Source organism: Ipomoea nil, unplaced genomic scaffold, assembly GCF_001879475.1.
Source record: "Ipomoea nil cultivar Tokyo-kokei standard unplaced genomic scaffold, Asagao_1.1 scaffold2921, whole genome shotgun sequence".
Classification (NCBI taxonomy): Eukaryota; Viridiplantae; Streptophyta; class Magnoliopsida; order Solanales; family Convolvulaceae; genus Ipomoea; species Ipomoea nil.
In genome coordinates this window covers 3102484-3121191 of record NW_017619349.1, presented here as the reverse complement: position 1 = coordinate 3121191, position 18708 = coordinate 3102484, and the positions used below count along the sequence as shown (strand labels likewise).

The window sequence follows — 18708 nt, the reverse complement described above, 5'->3', positions numbered from 1 at the left end:
GCTAGTGAATCCTCCAATCCATTTTCCAGAACTGTCTCTTGCAAGTCCTCCGCAGCCTGCCGTGGAGCATTGAGGGTGTACACTACCATCAACATTGATCTTGCTGTAATTCTCTTGGGGTTTTGTCCACTTTGTACATCTAATTCTAAATTAATTAAATGCATATGTATTGTTTTTTGTTGTAGCAACTAATTTATTTAATTAATAAGAGTAATAATGTGTCGTACATACTTTTCTTCAACAATAATGAAATCAATGATTTTTTTTTTAATTTCCATTCCTTGTTGAGACAAATTGTTTTGTGAGTTTGTCCATAACAATTGCTACAATTGCTGTTAATAGAGGATGATAATAAATAATTCAAAATATATGGTTACAGTAGATATTAATATAATGGTATAGTAAAAATTAACTTACAAATTTTTTTAGAAGTTTTCATGCATTGATAAAATTTTGATGTGTAAACTTGTTCAATTGGAGCTAGTAGGATGTTAACATTGTCAATTATTTGAAAAATGATCCTACCGTTTTAGAGTCCATGTGTAATTGTATTTATGATCAACAACTTTGTAGTTAGGCCGCGCAGGTCTGACAATGATATAAGAACATTGTCCGATAAAAAAATAATAGTATAATATTAGTAATGTAATGTACAATTGTACCATTATAAAAAAAAATACAAAAAAAAATATTAATACCATAATGGCCTAAATCATTCCAATAATGCAAAATCATAATTGAAATATTAAGTTTTGTTCTAAATAATCAGAAGAAGATTAATTTAAAAAAAAAAAAACTTAACATAAATTTGTTTTTTTTTAATAAAAAAATTCAAGAAAATCAAATAATTTTAAAGTAGTTCCTGATTTATAATATTTGATGCTCAACTTTGAATGCTATGTATTTAGTCGAGCTAATTATTTGACCAAAGTTTATGTTAAATTTTATATTATATATTTTTTTTAATACATTTTAACATATTCATAATATATGTTTAACAATTATGTCAATTATACTTGGGATGAGGTTCGAACCTAAGACCTTATATAAATTAAGAGTATGTTAAGAATAATAAATAGTTAACGGAATATATGTTTAACAATTATGTCAATTATACTTGGGATGAGGTTCGAACCTAAGACCTTATATAAATTAAGAGTATGTTAAGAATAATAAATAGTTAACGGAATATTCCGTTACTAAAGTTTAAACTAACGGAATTTAGGGTTATTTAAGGGAAGAAAATAATATAATAGAGGGTAAATAAGGAAAATCATTAAAAGATACTAAAATCAAAATAATATGAACCATTCATTTTAAGAAACAATCAGTACCGACATTTTTTTTGTTCCAGTTAAGGGCCTAACATTATTCGCTCTTATTAGATTTGTAGATTTTCTCAACTTATTGAAACTCAACAAGTCAATATCTTTAGTACCCAACTTCATACTTCTTATTTTACATGAACAATGTAATTGGGGAAGATACTCCCCTCTATATTATCGTAACTTAAATAGATTAATTTCATGTCGCTTACCAACTACTCTGTAGTATGATGATATTTTATTTACCATTTCAAATGAGTAGTTACAGGTTTAAACTCAGATGGAGGGGTTTAATTAGATTTTTTGAGCTGAAAATGTTTGAAAAAAATATAGAAAATGATTTATATTTGTTAGAAAATTGACATATTAATGCACATTTTGAAATATTATTTTGAGTGTAGTACATTACCTATTTGAGATGGGTCGAAATGCACTTCGCTTATTCTTTTTCTTTAAGAAGATGAATTTCATATATTTATACACATAAAATGGATAATTAGTATATAAGAAATTGATTCTCAAAGTATACTTATGAAGTTGGGAAAAAGAAACTCGAAAAAACCTTTACGAGAACTTTTGTCCTGAATTAGAAAAAATATGTTAATTTGGATTAATTCACATTTTTATATGAATAGTTAAGTTTTAATATAGACAGATCAAATTTTATAATGTGTATGCTCGTATTTAATCTTTTAACTTATGAGAAAGTCTGTTATCAAAATGCGCCATGAGTGAATTTGGATAAATTTAAAAAATCACCTAATGTTTCCTTTGAACTTGTTTGAATTGGTCTAAATTATCCATTTCCTTCTATATGTATTATTATCTTTCATTCTTTTGGATGTATAAAAAAAATGAAATTTTTAAATATTTTTACTGCTTATACTCCGTAGTATTTTCCCCATATTTTTGAAAAATTATGGGTTAATAACTATTTTTTTTTTGAAGGCTGGGTAATAACTATTTAGTATTTACTATTTACACATGCAAAAATGTAAAAGGAAACAACAATTTAATCTCTTTAAATATATATCTTCCTTGTAATTACAAGCACATAGAACATGGGCTCCAAGCCTAGTTTTATTTGCATGATATTGGGCCCAACAAGGGAAATGTGCAGCAGATTAAGTAGGCCCAAAAGAGGGAATAATCAAACTTCGACGGAAAATTATTCTGTAGATCCGGGTAAAAAAAATATACAATTTACCTATTGAATATTCATAATTTATATACTGAATGTTCACAATTTACATGCTAACAAATAGAATATTTCAAAATTATGTACATAACTCTAGAGATGTGGAAGGATTCCTAGAATTCTATAGAATATTAGGAAACTCATGAACTTGTATATAATTGTAAGGAGAATTCTATAGACAAAATTCTAGCCATAAGATTAAATTGATCTCCATATTCCATTGAGAAAGTGGATGAGTATAAATGCCCTTCTTGGAGGCTCATTTGGTATGGAATTCAAGTTTCAAGAAAAATTTATAAGTTTTTAACATCTCGAACGGTTTATAATAATGTACAAAACATGATAGTACAATAAAAGAAAATGTGCTTGTGGTTGAGTTTTGACACCTTATTTGTAAGCCAATCAACCTAAGATGTATTCATTAGCATCAACAATAAAACCAAAATACTCAAATATTTCGATGACCAACATAATCAAAATACTAAAATAGTTGGAAGACGAGTGGAATAATAATGTCATGAATTAATCATTTTCTTCTTGGCTGCGTGGATCACATTTGTTACCTCCACTAACATTTACAATAAACTAAATACAATTTATATTATATTTATGTAGTTTAAATTGATTGACACTCTCGGGATTATAGATAGATGCCCTATAATACTATACTAGATGGTGTATAATAATTTTATTGAAACAAATGAGACCTACTATGGGCAATTTATATATAATTTTATGGGAAAATTGTACCTTTAGCCCTTGAGTTATACACAAGTTCCTATTCAGTCCCCGAGTTATGACTGTATTCATTTTTAGTCCCTCAGTTATGAACGAAGTGGCGCATTTGATCCCCGATCGTTAAAACTGACAAAAAAAATTAAAATTTGAGGGGCAAAGTAGGAAAAGTACATTTTATTTTCCTTCTTAGACCAAAATTACTTTCACAACATTATTTTTCACTTCTTAGCATTCAAGATTGTTCAATTCTAAAAGCATTTCAATAACTTCAGTATGTTTTGTTAGGAATCTGGCTTTCGTATAACAAACTTAAGACTTAACACAAACAAATAAACACTTTGATCATTGTCTTCAGACATGTGAAACACACTATCATATGAATTTTCAATTTTATTTACTAAGCAACATAGGTAATCAAACCATAACCTTTGAGATACAAAAAGATGTCAAATTTGTCAGGTTGTTTTTATGAAAAATTCACCAACGGAATAACTTGAGATTTTTAGTATGTAAAATTTTTTCATATGCAATAGTTTAGTCAAGAGTTAATTACCAAAATGTTCCCTTGACTATAAAGAAATTACCAATTTGGTCCTTGACTATTTTTTTAACCAATTAAGTCCCTCAACTTTAAAATTTTAACCAATTTGGTCCTCCGTTAGTCAACCGTTAACTTGGGACCAAATTGGTAATTTCGCTATAGTTAAGGGACCATTTTGGTAATTAACTTTAGGGGTGGCAATTCGATTTAGTTTTCTCGAATCGAATCGAACTAGTTTGGTTCGGTAATATACCGAACAACCGAACAGTATTGGATTCTTGTGTACCGAACGGTTCGATAAAAAATCGATCCGAACTGATCCGAATTGTTCGGTAAAAATTTGAACTGGACCGAATACCGTTTGATTTTTTTTATATAAAAAAATATAATAATAATAATAATAATAAATAAATAAATAAATAAAAAGTAAATCCAAGTCCCTTGTTGTTTGCTCTGCCGTTCAGCTCATATTCTCACGGGTATCTCTCATAAATGTTTTATTTGATTTCTTTATGGTTTGTTATCAAAAGTTCTATATTATGTGTTATGGTGTTTACATAGTCCATATCCAAAGTCTAATATATAACAAAATAGCAATCCAAAGTTCAAACGGTATTCGGTTCGACTCGATTTTTACCGAACAATTCAGTTCGGTTCGATTTTTATCGAACAATTCAGTTAAGTTCGAGTTTTTACTGAACCGTTCGGTATACAAGAATCTATTACCGTTCGATTGTTCGGTATATTACCGAATCTAACTAGTTTGGTATGGTTCGGTTCGAGAAAACTGAACCGAATTGCTGACCCTTAAAGTTAATTACCAAAATGGTCCCTTGACTATAGCGAATTACCAATTTGGTCCAAGTTATCGGTTGACTAACGGTCAAACGAACGGAGGACTAAATTGGTTAAGATTTTTAAAGTTGAGGGACTTAATTGGTCAACAAAAATAGTCAAGGACCAAATTGGTGATTTCGCTATAGTAAAGGGACCATTTTGGTAATTAGCTCTGTAGTCAATAATCATTTTTAAAAGTTACAAAAGTTTTTAGAATTTTCATAACTGAGTCTTACGTTCCTCATTCATTACTCTGGTTTTTAAGAAAATATATGGGGTGATGGATATTGAATTGCTTTAGGATGGTGTATGTTACATGTTTGAAGACAATGATCAAGACTCAGGTTACTAACAAGTTATACGTAAATTATTGAATTGCTTTTGGAATTGAAAAACCTTGAAATAGAATGCTAGAAAGTTGAAAATAATGTGGCAAAAGTGATTTCAATATAAGAAAGTGAATAAAATGTATATTTCTTACTTTATCTCTAAAATTTTAAATATTTTATCAATTTTAACGATCGAGAACCAAATGCTCATACTTCTCATAACTGAGGGATTAAAAATGAATACCATAGACTGACGTCACTACTATTATAACTCAGGACCAAACTTGCTTTATTCCTAATTTTTAACCACCCCACGCGCTACTTCTCTTTCGGCCTCTGTCTTCTCCTATGCGCCTAGTCGCTCCCTCGCCCGCCAGACACCGTCGCTAGTCGCCACCGCCTCGCCGGCTTCATCTTCAAGTTTCAACCGTGGTCGCCAGCTGCCCAGATCCGTCTTCAACCGTGAACAGTCGCTCGCCGGTTCCGTCTTCACTCTCAGGCCTTAGGTGCGTAGTTCCTCGATTCCGTTGCCCTTTTGAACTTCTTCAGCAAATCTTATTATGTTTTTGCCCTAATTTTTTTAATTATTTTTTTTTGTTGCTAATTTTGCCCTAATTACTTGGATCGTTCTGTAATTGAATATCCAGCAGTAATCATATGCAGCTGAAGAGGTTAATTAATCTTAAGCCATCCCAGATTGGCACAAAATTGAATTGTTTGGATTATTGAGCCAAAAATGCACCAAATGTATGGGCAAAGATAACAACACGTAAATATTACTAAGTAGAAACCCACAAATATGTTTAACACTGTAACTGATGGCTTATAGGCATTATTGCAGTACATTAGTATATACATGTCTACTTTTGATTAATGAGTATTTCAATTTCCAAATATTTTGTTCTGGAGAAGCATTGGAGCTCTTGATACTTGTGATGAAATAGAGGAAAGTGTTGCAAAAGTCAAATTCTCAATGAAGTAGATATGGATTTTGTAAATATTTGATGATAATTTCTTAGACCAACAGACTGTAAGGATGAATTCTTGTTATTTAAAAAAAAAAAGATAAAAATAGTGAGGGTATTTGACTAATGACTAATTGTTCTCGGTCTATTGTTTAGGGTAAATAGTGTGCTTTAGTGAATTCTGTTAGTCCAAGCATGGAGGTAGACACTAGTTTTTAAACTAGACACTGATGTTTTTTTACTAAAACACATGCTAGTACATATTTGTGATTTTGTCAATCTTGTTTTCTTGAAAGAACTTGTGTTTATGAACCAACTGTCCTTGAAGAAATCTTGTTTTCTTGAAAGAACTTGTGTTCATTATACTCTGTATTATTATGTTGCTATTCTGTTCATAAAAGCAAACAAAGATATGCTGCTTATATCATTTTACATTTGCTTCTTCGCCCCCACTCATCGGAAATTCTGGCTCCGTCCTTGCCACCACCTTCGCTATAGAATCACCAGTGAGAGGAGATCGCTGGAATACCTTCGCAAATTTGGACGCAGCACACGAAGTTTTCTTTTTTTTTTTCCTTCTGATTATCGGTGAATTTTTAAAGAAATTTTGAATGTGTATTGATATAATGATATGCATATGGAAAAGTTTTATTAGAGAGTATTATAATATGTTCTAATGTCTTCACTTAATTTGACTTCTTAATTTCTAATTCAGCATAAGGAATGAAACGAAGTACTATGTTCATCATTATAGTTACAGTGTGTGAAAGATGAACCTCATGTCATTGTAACTACTGGAGATCCTTGGTCAGGTTAACAGATTAATGCTTATGGAACTGTGCAAAATAAAGCATCTAGAGAAGACGAAAACTATGCTAACACAATGTAGAATGAGAAATCAGAAGAAAGTTCTCTTTCTGAATTTTTTTTTTCCAGCTTGATATAGAGGTTTACTTCTAATCATTTTTGTTGGTTTGTCCTAGGAACTGCTTATATTATGGTACGACAGCTCAGATCCTTACATATACTCTTGCCATTTGATTGCACCCATAATGTTTTTGATTGATTCAAATTTCTTGATTAAATAATCAATTGATTGGGGTGGCGATCTATAGAATGATCTGCATTTGTATTACTGATAGTTTGATAAGGTCATTATTTCTTATATAGGGAGTACTTTGTATAAATTATGACTTTACCTTTCTAAATTATGGTTTATAAAAAGTTATAGATGTATGGCTGCCGGAACTAAGAAGTATGAAATAATAAGGGAGTGTGAATGTAATTTGAACTTCTCAGTAGAACAATTGTATTTTAGGACCTTAAATAGTATCACTATTTAAATTTGCACATATAAATTGTATAAATACATTTGAGCTTCAAAATATAAATATTTTATAATTGTAAATTTAAAATATCATTAATATAGTAATGTCCATGTCTTTTTACATGTATCAATTTATTTAACAACTAATTTTACCAACCACTTCTAACTACAATTGTTTAACTTTTAGTTCGTAGTTAACTTTTCAGCTTTCAACTATCCTTTTGTCCTTCAATCAGTAATTTCTTTCTTTATTTCCAGTTGATTATATTTTTGCATATAAACTGCTAGTTGAAATGTCTCACATCCCAAAACAGGAAATTTCTTCATATTTGTATTTTTTGTGTAAAAAGATACTACTTAGAAGTCAGAAGTTATATATCTTTATGTTCTGGTGAATATCACTTTCTACTCTTCATTTTTGTTGTTTTAGTTTTTTCTTGTTCATTGATGCTGATTTTTCTTCCAAGCCGTTTTTGTTAGTGTGTACTTTGATTTTTATAAGTGAAAAAAAAAAACAATTTTTTTTTTTTTTTTTTTTTTTTTTTTTCCATATTTGACATTGAATTGAAGGGAAGAAAGAAATAAAGCTGTTTGGTTTATAAGAAAATTAATAATGCTTTTTCGTTTCTGTTTGTTTCTTTGGTTAGCTGTAGTGGGTTGAAATGATTGGTGGTGCTGGTGTTCGACTCAAGGGATGGCAGCAGGCTGCAGTGGCACTTGGTTCAGCAGTGGGTGCATTGTTGGACCCTCGAAGAGCTGACCTTATTGCGGCTTTGGGGGAGACTACTGGAAAACCTGCTTTCGAAAGGGTTCTGCAAAGGATGAAGAATAGTCCCGAGGGCAGGGTAAAGCTTTTGACCTTTAAATTTTGGCAATCTACTGAACCACTGAGCTAAGTCTGTTCGGGCGAAAACAACGTTTTCTATCAATACTCTTAACATGTTAAGATTCATTCTCAGGCAATCTTGTTGGAGCGGCCTCGGGTAATTTCTTCCAAAGTGGGCCATGCGTGGGATCTACCCGACAACACATTTGGAGCTGCGTACGCCAAGTTTATGGGATCTCGGAACTTCTCTCCCGATGATCGGCCGCCTGTCCGGTTTATGGAAACCGAAGAGTTAGCGTACGTGGCCATGCGTGCCCGTGAGGTTCACGACTTCTGGCACACCCTCTTCGGTCTTCCTACCAACTTGATCGGAGAAACAGCGCTTAAGGTTATTGAGTTTGAACAAATGATGCTCCCGATGTGTATGATGTCCGTGGTAGGGGGTACGGCAAGATTCAGCGAGAAACAAAGGCGACTGTTCTATCAGCATTACTTCCCGTGGGCTACGAAGGCGGGTTTAAGATGCAGTGACTTGATGTGTGTATATTACGAGCAACACTTTAGCGAGGATTTGGAGGATTTTCGCCAGAGATTGGGGATTATTCCAGCCCCTCCCCCTCCTAGACCAAACTATATGTGAATTCTTGAAAATGAGGGTTCAATATAATCTTGCCTTAATATACTTTAAAGTACTTATTTAAAAAAAAAAAAAAAAACAAACATTGGGCATTATCCCAATCGTGCAATACGCGTAAAAAACTAGTATATATATATATATATATATATATATATATATATATATATTTAAATATTACAGAGCGTTTATTATATTATGTTTGTAATTAATCAATCCATAAAGTGTGCGTGTATATATATATATATATATATATATATATATATATATATATATATATATATAATGTGTGTGTGTATATATATAATTAAAATAAGAAGAACAGGGCTATCATTTTCTAGCTATGTTACCAAAAAGGACAAGTCAATTTCATAAGTATTACAAATTTTTGGTAATATAGTTAGTTTATCAACTAATTTTGACTTATTTGATCATTATTAGCTGTTTGACTTGGTTAAATAATCAATATGAATGTTTGATTAACTAACTTTTTGTAACAATTTATTGTTCCAAAATGCTAAAATTCAAAAAATTGCTCAAATTAACTTTTTCGACCAGATTTTTTAGAAAGTCATTTTGCATGTAATAAGCTATCAGCTAACAACTAATTTACCGAACACTTTTCTACCTTAGTTATCAACGAGTCAGACTTACTAAACCAATCAGCTAACAACTATAAAAACATCCCCTAAGAGTTTAGTATTAATCTGTCGTAAGTTGAGAAACTTAATACATTCAAAATATATATAATAATTAAAATTAAAATTTAAAAAAGGCTATAGGGCTGTATGTGATATTTTATGATGGAGGAGAGCAACGTCTTTGGTCTTAGTTTCTTACTTCAAGTCTTCTTACTTCAAGTCAATCCATAACATGAATACAAACCATATACGTAAGCACACCCACGTCACTATTCCAACATTCCTACAACCACACGCTACAAGAAGTTGCAAAATATATTCTCAATTTTGTGACATTGTGATTTGTGATGGCTTTGGTCGTTCATCAAACAAAAGTACTAAAATGTCTACGAAAATATCTAGACCTTACTATGATACTATATGTTTTCCTTTCATTATATTGCGTATCCACACTAATTTAGTTTTTTCACGGTTAGTTTTTAATGATCCAAGTAAGAGAGAGATGAATGAAAGAGGAGAAGGAAAAAAGGGGGGAAAAAAAAAAAAAAACAAACAAACAAAAAACAAAACAAAACAATTTATGCATCTGATGCCCAAAAAAGAAAAGAAAAGTATAACACGCTAGCAGGCGCGTACAGTGATGGGTATTTGCTGTGCGTAAAACGCGCACAACCGCTGTCTTTCTCCATTTTTTCTCTCTCTCCCGGTTCACAAAAATTTTTACCTTGCAAGAGATCAAAATGCCTTCTCTCACCTCCTTCTCTATCATCCACCTCATCATGAACCCCACAAAAAAAATAAAAAAATAAAAGCCACTAGTGTGGATGCTCTTAATTAAAGACCAACATTGTAACAAATCTTGTTTGCAACGTCAACTAAGTTGATTAGATTATTGATTTGGTAATTACAAGTATTATGTTTGACTATTAACGTGAACGACCTATCGATTTTCTTAGTTATTTATTCAATGACACCATCAACTATAACAATCTTGCAAGGATGCTACATTTTGCAACTTCTAATCCTACTACCCCGAATGCTTCCTATTATGTATTTAGAGTATATTGATGATAACCCAACGGGTAGTCAAGTGGCAAATGAGTTCTGTTTGTGGGGAAGAATTTCGAGATAACTCGGGTTCAATTTGTAAATGAGTGACGATTCTTTTTTGATCAGCTCCCGTGCCTCTTAGAGCAAACGGGAATTAATCAGGGAAAAAAGAGAGAAATATATTGATAAGAATTGAACACGTGATCTCTAATACTACGTATTTGATAGATATATACATTAAAATTAGTAATTTATAATCAATTTACTAGTTTCTTAGTCTCATTTTACATATGCTCTATTTACTATTTATTAATTTATTTTTGAAACAATCATAATTCTTTACAAGGTAAATCTGTTATATACTTTCTTAATCTTTTTTAGCCCAAAGATCGCACCTAGACATCAGTCAGCCGACTAGACTGCCTAGTCGGCCGATTAGCTATTGTTTCCTTTTTTAAAAAAATGGTTATTTCGTTCAAAACGAAGTCATTTTGAGCGAAATAATCCTAAATAGTTTCAAACGACGTCGTTTGGAATTTGGACTTGATTATTTTTTCTATGATTCTATGAATTGATTTGGAAGTTTAGAACTAAGTTGATACTTTGTGAGTTGTGACTTTATGAAATTGTGGTTTGGTTCTTTAAATCTTTATACAATTTACAATTCTAGATGTTTTTAGGTTAATATTTAAAGTATTACATAGTTTATAATCATCAAGTCTTTAAAAAATTAGGTGCCAAGGCGCTAGGCGCCTAGCGATTTTTTCAACACTGATTATAGGTTAAGAATAACAAAATTATCAAAGTGGACAGATCCCTTGTGGGCATTAACATTTGGCCCTGTCCGTTGAGCCACTGAGTTACAGTGATTTACATCCTCCTAAATATCCTATCAAACTAGGATGCGGAGGCTTTTGGGACTAGGGATTAAACCTTTTAGAGTAAGAATAACAAAATCAATTTACTGCAAAATATTATAGAAGTTTTATAATGATTAATACTCTGCACAATAGTACTAGTGACTGTGAATTTTTCTTATTCTCATGCTACCCAACAATTGCCAAGAACGATATATTTATCAATTGTCGCGTCCCTGAAATGGCATTTTTCTTGGTTGCTGTTGAGTGTTGACACTAATTAGAAATCCCCTAAATTTCTACATGTCTCTCACTTTATCTTCTACTCACAATTCCTGTTTGCAATTCCTCTTCAACACTAAAACCCAAAGGATTTCAACTTTACAATTTTCAAATCTCTGCGAGAATTAATTAATTATGGAGGGAGAGAAGAGGAAGGCAGACGGCAGCGGCGGCGGTTCGGCTGCTCGGAAAAGGGCGCGTATGAAGGAGGGTTCCGCCGCCGCCGCAGACGTCCAGACGCAGCCGCCTTCGGAGGTGGCGGACGAGGAAGTGGAGGAGTTCTTCGCGATACTGAAGAGAATACGCGCGGCGGTCAAGTACTTCGGTAAGGGCGACGGCGAGAGCGGCAGCGGCCGGAAAATGACGACAGAAGTACTCGAACGGGAGTGTTCGGCGGAGGTTAACGGCGGCGTTGCGGCGGTAGAGAAAAAAGAGACGGCGATCAAGAAATTGGGAGTTATCGATCTGAATATGGTTCCAAATCCAGATGATAATTCTGGTTGACTATTTAAATTACTGTTTTTTTTTTTTTTTTTTTTCTTCTTCTTTTTTTTTTCCTTTTTTTTTTTTTGAAACCCATATATATAAAAAAAACCCATATATTGTAGTTCTTGAATCTTTAGGGGGCGTTTGGTTCAGGTTATATTATATAACCAAGGGAATGTGACATTCCCGAGCTTACATTCCTATGTTTGGTTCATTTTCTCTGAGGGATATAACATTCCCAGGGAATGTAACATTCCCTCCACATAGGATTTTGAAGGGAATGTGATTCCCTTCATTTTGTTAGGTAATGTAAGATAACCTTGCATATTTATGAATTTTGTCATTTTAATTCTAATTATTTAAAGATATATATTTTATGTTAGCTTATTATTATTATTAATATGATACCGTTATCTTATTTATTTAATTTAATGATTAAATTTATTAAAATATATGAAAATATGTTAAGGATATTAGATATATATATATATATATATATATATATATATATATATATATATATATATATATATATATATATATATATATATATATATAAAGATAACCCTAAACCAAACATGATAATATTACATACCTCAATTTTAACCAAACACGGGAATCTAACATTCCCAGTAATCTAACATTCCCAGCAATCTAACATTCCCTAAGGTAATCTTACATTCCCTAAGGTAATCTAACATTCCGTGAACCAAACGGCCCCTTAGTGTAAAACTTGTCTAAATAATGTGCAAAAACATCTATAAAACATGCCGTTGTAGTTTTATAATTAAAATAATTAAAAACAAACATAATATATGGGAGGGAGAAGGAATTCTAATGAGATTAGAATAATATACCCTCACAAATTTAAGTTTATTTAGAGAGAACATTGAATTTGTCTCTTAGATAATTTAACATTGATGTGGTCAGTGGCTTGGTGAAGATGTATACGACTTGGTCGATGAGTAGATTATCTTGTGGTAATCAGTGTAGAGATCAATTAAAATCTTGGCTTTGTCAAGATACTAAGATGTTGTGCCCAAGAAGAAGACCCAAAGGCGATTTCAATAGTCTTCATAGGGCCAAAGACATGGCATGTCCCACTGCAACACTCAAAACTTCATCAGATAGAGACGAGACCAAATTTCGACCGCAAAATAGGCTACAACGGAAAACACATTCAGAGTGCAGCTACAACAAAACACTCATTTAGAGCACAGCTACAACGGAACACTCATTCAGAACGCAGCTACAACGGAACACTCATCCAGAGAGCGACTACGATGGAACACTCATCCAGAGCGCAGCTACAACGAAATACTCATCCAGAGCGCGACTACGACGAAATACTCATCTGGAGCGCGACTACAACGAAATACTCATCCAAAGCGCAGCTATAAGGGAACAAGTTAAGTCTTCCAGAATATATTGTTTGAGGAATATGATGTGAGAAGAGGAAATATTGTAGCCATGGATCATTTTGTCTACTGATACCAAATGAGAACAATAGTTCTAGAAATGATCTTATTATTGATCAATCCATTATATTTGAAGTAAATGAAAAAATATGTATTTATAAAGATACAAAGAGTCTCTAAATGATAGAGATGGTAAATGATAATATTCTAGTGTGCCGAGTTCTAATATAAAAAGTTTATAATGTTAATTAGAATTTTTTATAGTTTATAATGTTAATTATAATTTTTTTATTAAATCTTTAGTATTTAATTGTTGAATGTATGAGAAATAAATAAATTAAATAAGCTTCATAGTTCAAAATTTTAATTTTTTTTAATGAACTTTTACTTAGTAATTAAATTAAAAAGGAAGGTGTCAATTTCCAATTTTAAGTAAAGTTTTTTTTTTAAAAAAAAAAAAAAAAAAAAAGAAGCAGTCCAAGCGGTATGCATGCATACATGAGAAGTGTATTTAAACGTGAAACTTGAAAGTTGAAGCATTGGTATCAAATTTATTCTTTTCCTTCACTTCTTTGCCTATACAATATTAAATTTAATAAATTAATTATAATGATATCATTTCACTTTGAATTAATTATAATGATATCATTTTCTTGTTATACCAAGGATCGAGTCTCACCAGCGGTAGTGTGGGAGCAACCTCTCAAAGTGAAGGGGGTTCCTTGTGCGCAGTGGGCACCGGTCTAGCCTCTATGGTTCATGTTCAGTTGAGTCATCATGATTTACATCCTCCCAAATGCTCTGTCGGGTCAAGGTGTGGGGGCCCTTAGGGTTGGGGTTCAGCATTTTGGAAGAATTTGTCATTTTTAGGGCTCACATATTAAATTGATGATGATCATTTATAGCCCTTTGAATTTTTGATTTTCTATCATTATTTATCCTTCATTCAAATTATCATCTCTTAATCGTTTGTTTCAAAGATAATTTAAACTTCTAAATCATTTTTTCTATAATACTTTTTCCAAAAGGTTGAATTCCCAACCCTAAAGGCCCTCACACTCCGGTCCGACAGATCATTTGAGCGGATGTAAATTACGATGACTCAATGGTTCAGCGGATCGGACATGAATTTTTCCTATAATACTTAGATATGAACGAACTTCATGTTACATTTCTCCATAGCCTATGAAGCAACATTTTCCCCAAATAAAAATAAAAATAAAAATCCTAAAGCTTTTTTTGTAATCAAAATCCGCAGATAATATAAGACTTGGATTGCATCAAGAACTCGATTCGCTCCATTAAAATACAGAAGGTTGATTCAATCTAACAATTGGTTTATACACTAGCTAGGGGAAAATTATCTAATCGTTTAGGTATTAAAGAAAAAGCTATTAAAAAGAATAAATTATCAAAATTAAGAGATGACATTTCAAATAGAGGATCAAAAGCGGCCATTGTTCTCCACCCGAACATCATCCATTTGACCATTATTATTGTTCTAGGTAAACTGGTCTTGCCGATGACGATAAAAAAAAAAAAGAATAAATACTAATTTTAGTCACATAATTATTAGTGTAGTGACAGTTTTGGTCCATAAGTTTAATTAATAATTGACAAATGTTATCCGGTGAATATCATTTTAATACCAATTTTGATTGCTCCAACTATCCTTTCGACTCAAACATTATGGAATCTCAAATTTTAATAGTTATTTCCGTCCATCTAAACCAAAGAAACTGAGGAAAAAATCTACTGGTGAGATTACCAAAGGGCCTAACATACTTAGACGGATGAAAATAACCTTAAAATTTTGAGATTATGGAATGTTTGAGTCGGAGGGATGACTGAAGTGATCAATCTTAACATTAAAGTGATAGTAATAAGAAGACATTTGTCAGCCATTAAACTTGTAGACCAAAACTGTTACTAAGCTAATAATCGTGGGACCAAAATTGATGTTTACCCAATAAAAAAATTTAATTACTACTTAAAAAATTAAATTTATCATATGAGATAAAAACCTAGGAGGTGTGGTTGAGTGAAAGATCAGAGACTCATCAATCCTTAATCAAAAGGTCAAGGGTTCAATCTCGAGTATGGAGTAACCTTAAATCTTCAGGCTAGTTGTCCCACCCAATAGAGGTGTCTACAATTTAGCGAAAAGATTAGTCACTGTATTCGACGATGGATACCCTAGGCTACATTCAAAAAAAAAAATAAAAAATCATGAGATAAAATCAAAAGATGAAAACAACATCATTCAATATAAAATTAATTGAGGTATTTTTTTAGTACTACTAACTCTGTTACAATGTAATATATGTTTATAACTTCTTTCTCAACTTACTGAGATATAAAGAGTCAATACTGCCCCATTAGGGCTCAAACCCATTATCTCTCATTTGAGAAAGTCACTTTATACTATTAGACCACAAGTTCGTTGTAAAAATTAATTGAGGTATAAAGTAATATAATTGAATTAGGAAAGCACTCATAATGCAATGTGTGGAAAATTAGTAACACAATGATACATTTGGTGACTTTTGGTTGCCGAAATTTAATTTGCCAAATTCCAAACATGGCCTCTCATCCATAGCTTTTTTGCAAGTGGAAGTTGGAGAAAAATGACAAAAAGAAGGTTTAAAAAGAAAACGCGTGAGAGATTCTTACTGTATTGTCAACTTTATGTCAACGGTGCCTAATGTTTTTCTACAATATTCCACATTCTCCTATTGTATAGTCTCATTTTATTTGTCTAATTTTTAATTTAATTAACTTCTTATTTATTTTTTAATCAATTTTACTTTTTCTCTTTTAATATTTTAAGAGTTAATATCATCTGGAGTCCTCCGAGTATAATGATTTTGTCATTTTGATCTTAAACATTTAAAATGATCACATGCGGAATTTTGACTTTCAAATTTTTACCATTTATGGTCCAAAATAACCACACATGGTCCTTCAACTACCAAATTTTAATCACCATGGTCCTTCTAGAGAATCGTAACTGGTTAAATTTCAAAAGTTGAAGGACCATGGGGGGTTAACTTGGACCACAGATGATAACAATTTGAAAATCGAAGGACCACGAATAATTAATTTAAAAGTTTAGGACTAAACGTGACAAAACCACTATACTTGGAGGATCTTATATGGGGTTAACTCAATATTTTAAATATTAAGGAAAAACGAGTAAGAGAATTACATCCACACCCAAGGAAGCCCAATGAAACCTGCAATAAAAATGAACGTTAGTAGTCCAGTCAGTGAGGATTCAACTACAAAATAATAATAATAATAATAATAATAATAATAATAATAATAATAATAATAATAATAATAATAATAATAATAATAATAAATAAATAAATAAATAAATAAAAGGATAAATTTTTACAAATTATTACGTTAATAATTATTTCTATAAAATTGAATAAAGAAAGTATATTGTTTGAATCAAAGTTTAGGGTTCGAATTTTGAGAATATAGTTATTTTCCAACCTATGAGGGAGTGTTTTTTTATTCTTGGATTATTACTTGACATGAACATGGTTAGTCTCGATGTCTCTACATAATGTATCTAATTGAACTTGTTGGACATCGGTCAGGTTGGCCGAGTCCAGCCCCTGCTCGATTCAAAACGTGACGTTGTGACTTACCATGGAGGGATATAGTTAAATGGTTAATGTCCACCTACTTATCACTAATTGATTTTAAGTATGATATGTGAACCAAATAAAGAATTTTGTGGTTAAGTGTGCTTGACTTACCGTCATCATAGGATTGATGACCCCCTACAAATGTTATCTTATAATTACACTATTTACAAATGTTCAAACATAGTAATTGATGTTTTTGAAAATTTAAAATACACAGTCCATGAAACAAATCATTAGACTTGTCTTTTCATACTCAAACGCAAGGAAATTAACATTTACAATTGGAAAAGAAATTAGATGTATTAAAATTTCAGTTCAAAAAAAAAAAAAAAAAAAAAGATGTATTAAAATTTGGCCGCGTTATACCAGTACCGCAAATTATGCCGTGCAACCGTGTTCACCATGCATGGTGCACATGGTTGATAAAATGGCGTCGTTTTGATTAAAAGCGATGCGTCTGATTTTTAAAAAAAAATTCAGTTTCGATTGCCGTTAACGATATTATATTACCGAATCTACCCAGTCATTGAATTGAATAGTGGAATCGGGGAGTTGACTGGTTTTGAGTTGGAGCAAAATAGCTGCATCGCGGTTCAAGGACCTTATATTACCGTGGAAACAAAACCATGAAAAACATTAAAAAAAAAAAAAATCCAGCTTCGAAAAACCCATGAGAACAAATGGAACTGTGTTGGGTTGTCTTTGATGGAAGATAAGAGTGTTAATTAGAGTAAATTAATTGATAATATCACCCTAAAAAACTGAAATTAGTCATGAAGGGAGAAAACAGCGGGTGGGAAGAGAACATACAGTAATATGAATGAATAGGTTTGCATCTTCAAATTTCATGGTGGAGAGCAATGGACAATTATTACCTTATAAAATAAATTTTAATAATAAAATTTTTAATTATATAGCATCAGGGACTAAATGTGTCAGATTATGAACAATTAAGGCTTAAGTTTGTTCAAATCAATTGACAGGGACCAAATTTCCAATAGTAAAATAATTCAGGGGCCAAAAGCGTCGTTTTCCCTATCCAAAATTAATGAACTATATATCTAGAATGAATGAACTATATATCCATAATGAACGAACTATATAGTTCAAATTATGCACAACATAACGCCGTTAACGATAATCGAAACTGATTTAAAAAAAAAAAAAAAATCAGACGTCAAAACTATGTCGTTTTTGCAACCGTGTGCACCATGCTTGGTGTACACGGTTGCACAGCATAACTCTCCTACTAATACAATTTAGAGTTAAAAAGTAAGCAAATGTTGTCCCAAAAGGATAGTCTAGTGAATAAAGTATGATTCTAATATCTCAAGGTCACAAGTTCTATTGTTGCAAACGCTCTTTATTAATAATAATAATAATGGAATCAATAATAATCTTTACTTAAAAAAAAAAAAAAAAAAAAAAAAAAAAAAAGCAACAACAATTTGGCGGGAAAAGTTAGCCAATATTTATAGGTTTAATAGATTTTAGGTATTCAACTGCAACAATGGATTAGCTTTTGGCTAGAATTTTTTTTTTTTTTTTTTTTTTAAATGTAACCATGTATTGACACAACATTTGTTATATTA

General features: G+C 31.6%; 1 protein-coding gene across 2 annotated transcripts; it reads left to right on the top strand.

Moving 5' to 3' along the window:
* Nucleotides 1–5279: 5279 nt before the first annotated feature.
* LOC109161168 (ubiquinone biosynthesis protein COQ4 homolog, mitochondrial) lies at nt 5280–8778 on the top strand. Of its 2 annotated transcripts, none has more exons than XM_019309523.1 (3): nt 5280–5474; nt 7923–8105; nt 8220–8778. In XM_019309523.1, exons 2-3 carry the CDS (start codon nt 7923–7925, stop codon nt 8724–8726), a joined length of 690 nt encoding a protein of 229 aa, XP_019165068.1. In that variant the 5' UTR covers nt 5280–5474; the 3' UTR covers nt 8727–8778. The 2 variants fall into 2 exon arrangements, with proteins under 2 accessions (XP_019165068.1, XP_019165066.1); XM_019309521.1 differs by having other exon boundaries at nt 7908–8105.
* The last annotated feature ends 9930 nt before the right edge of the window (nt 8779–18708 follow it).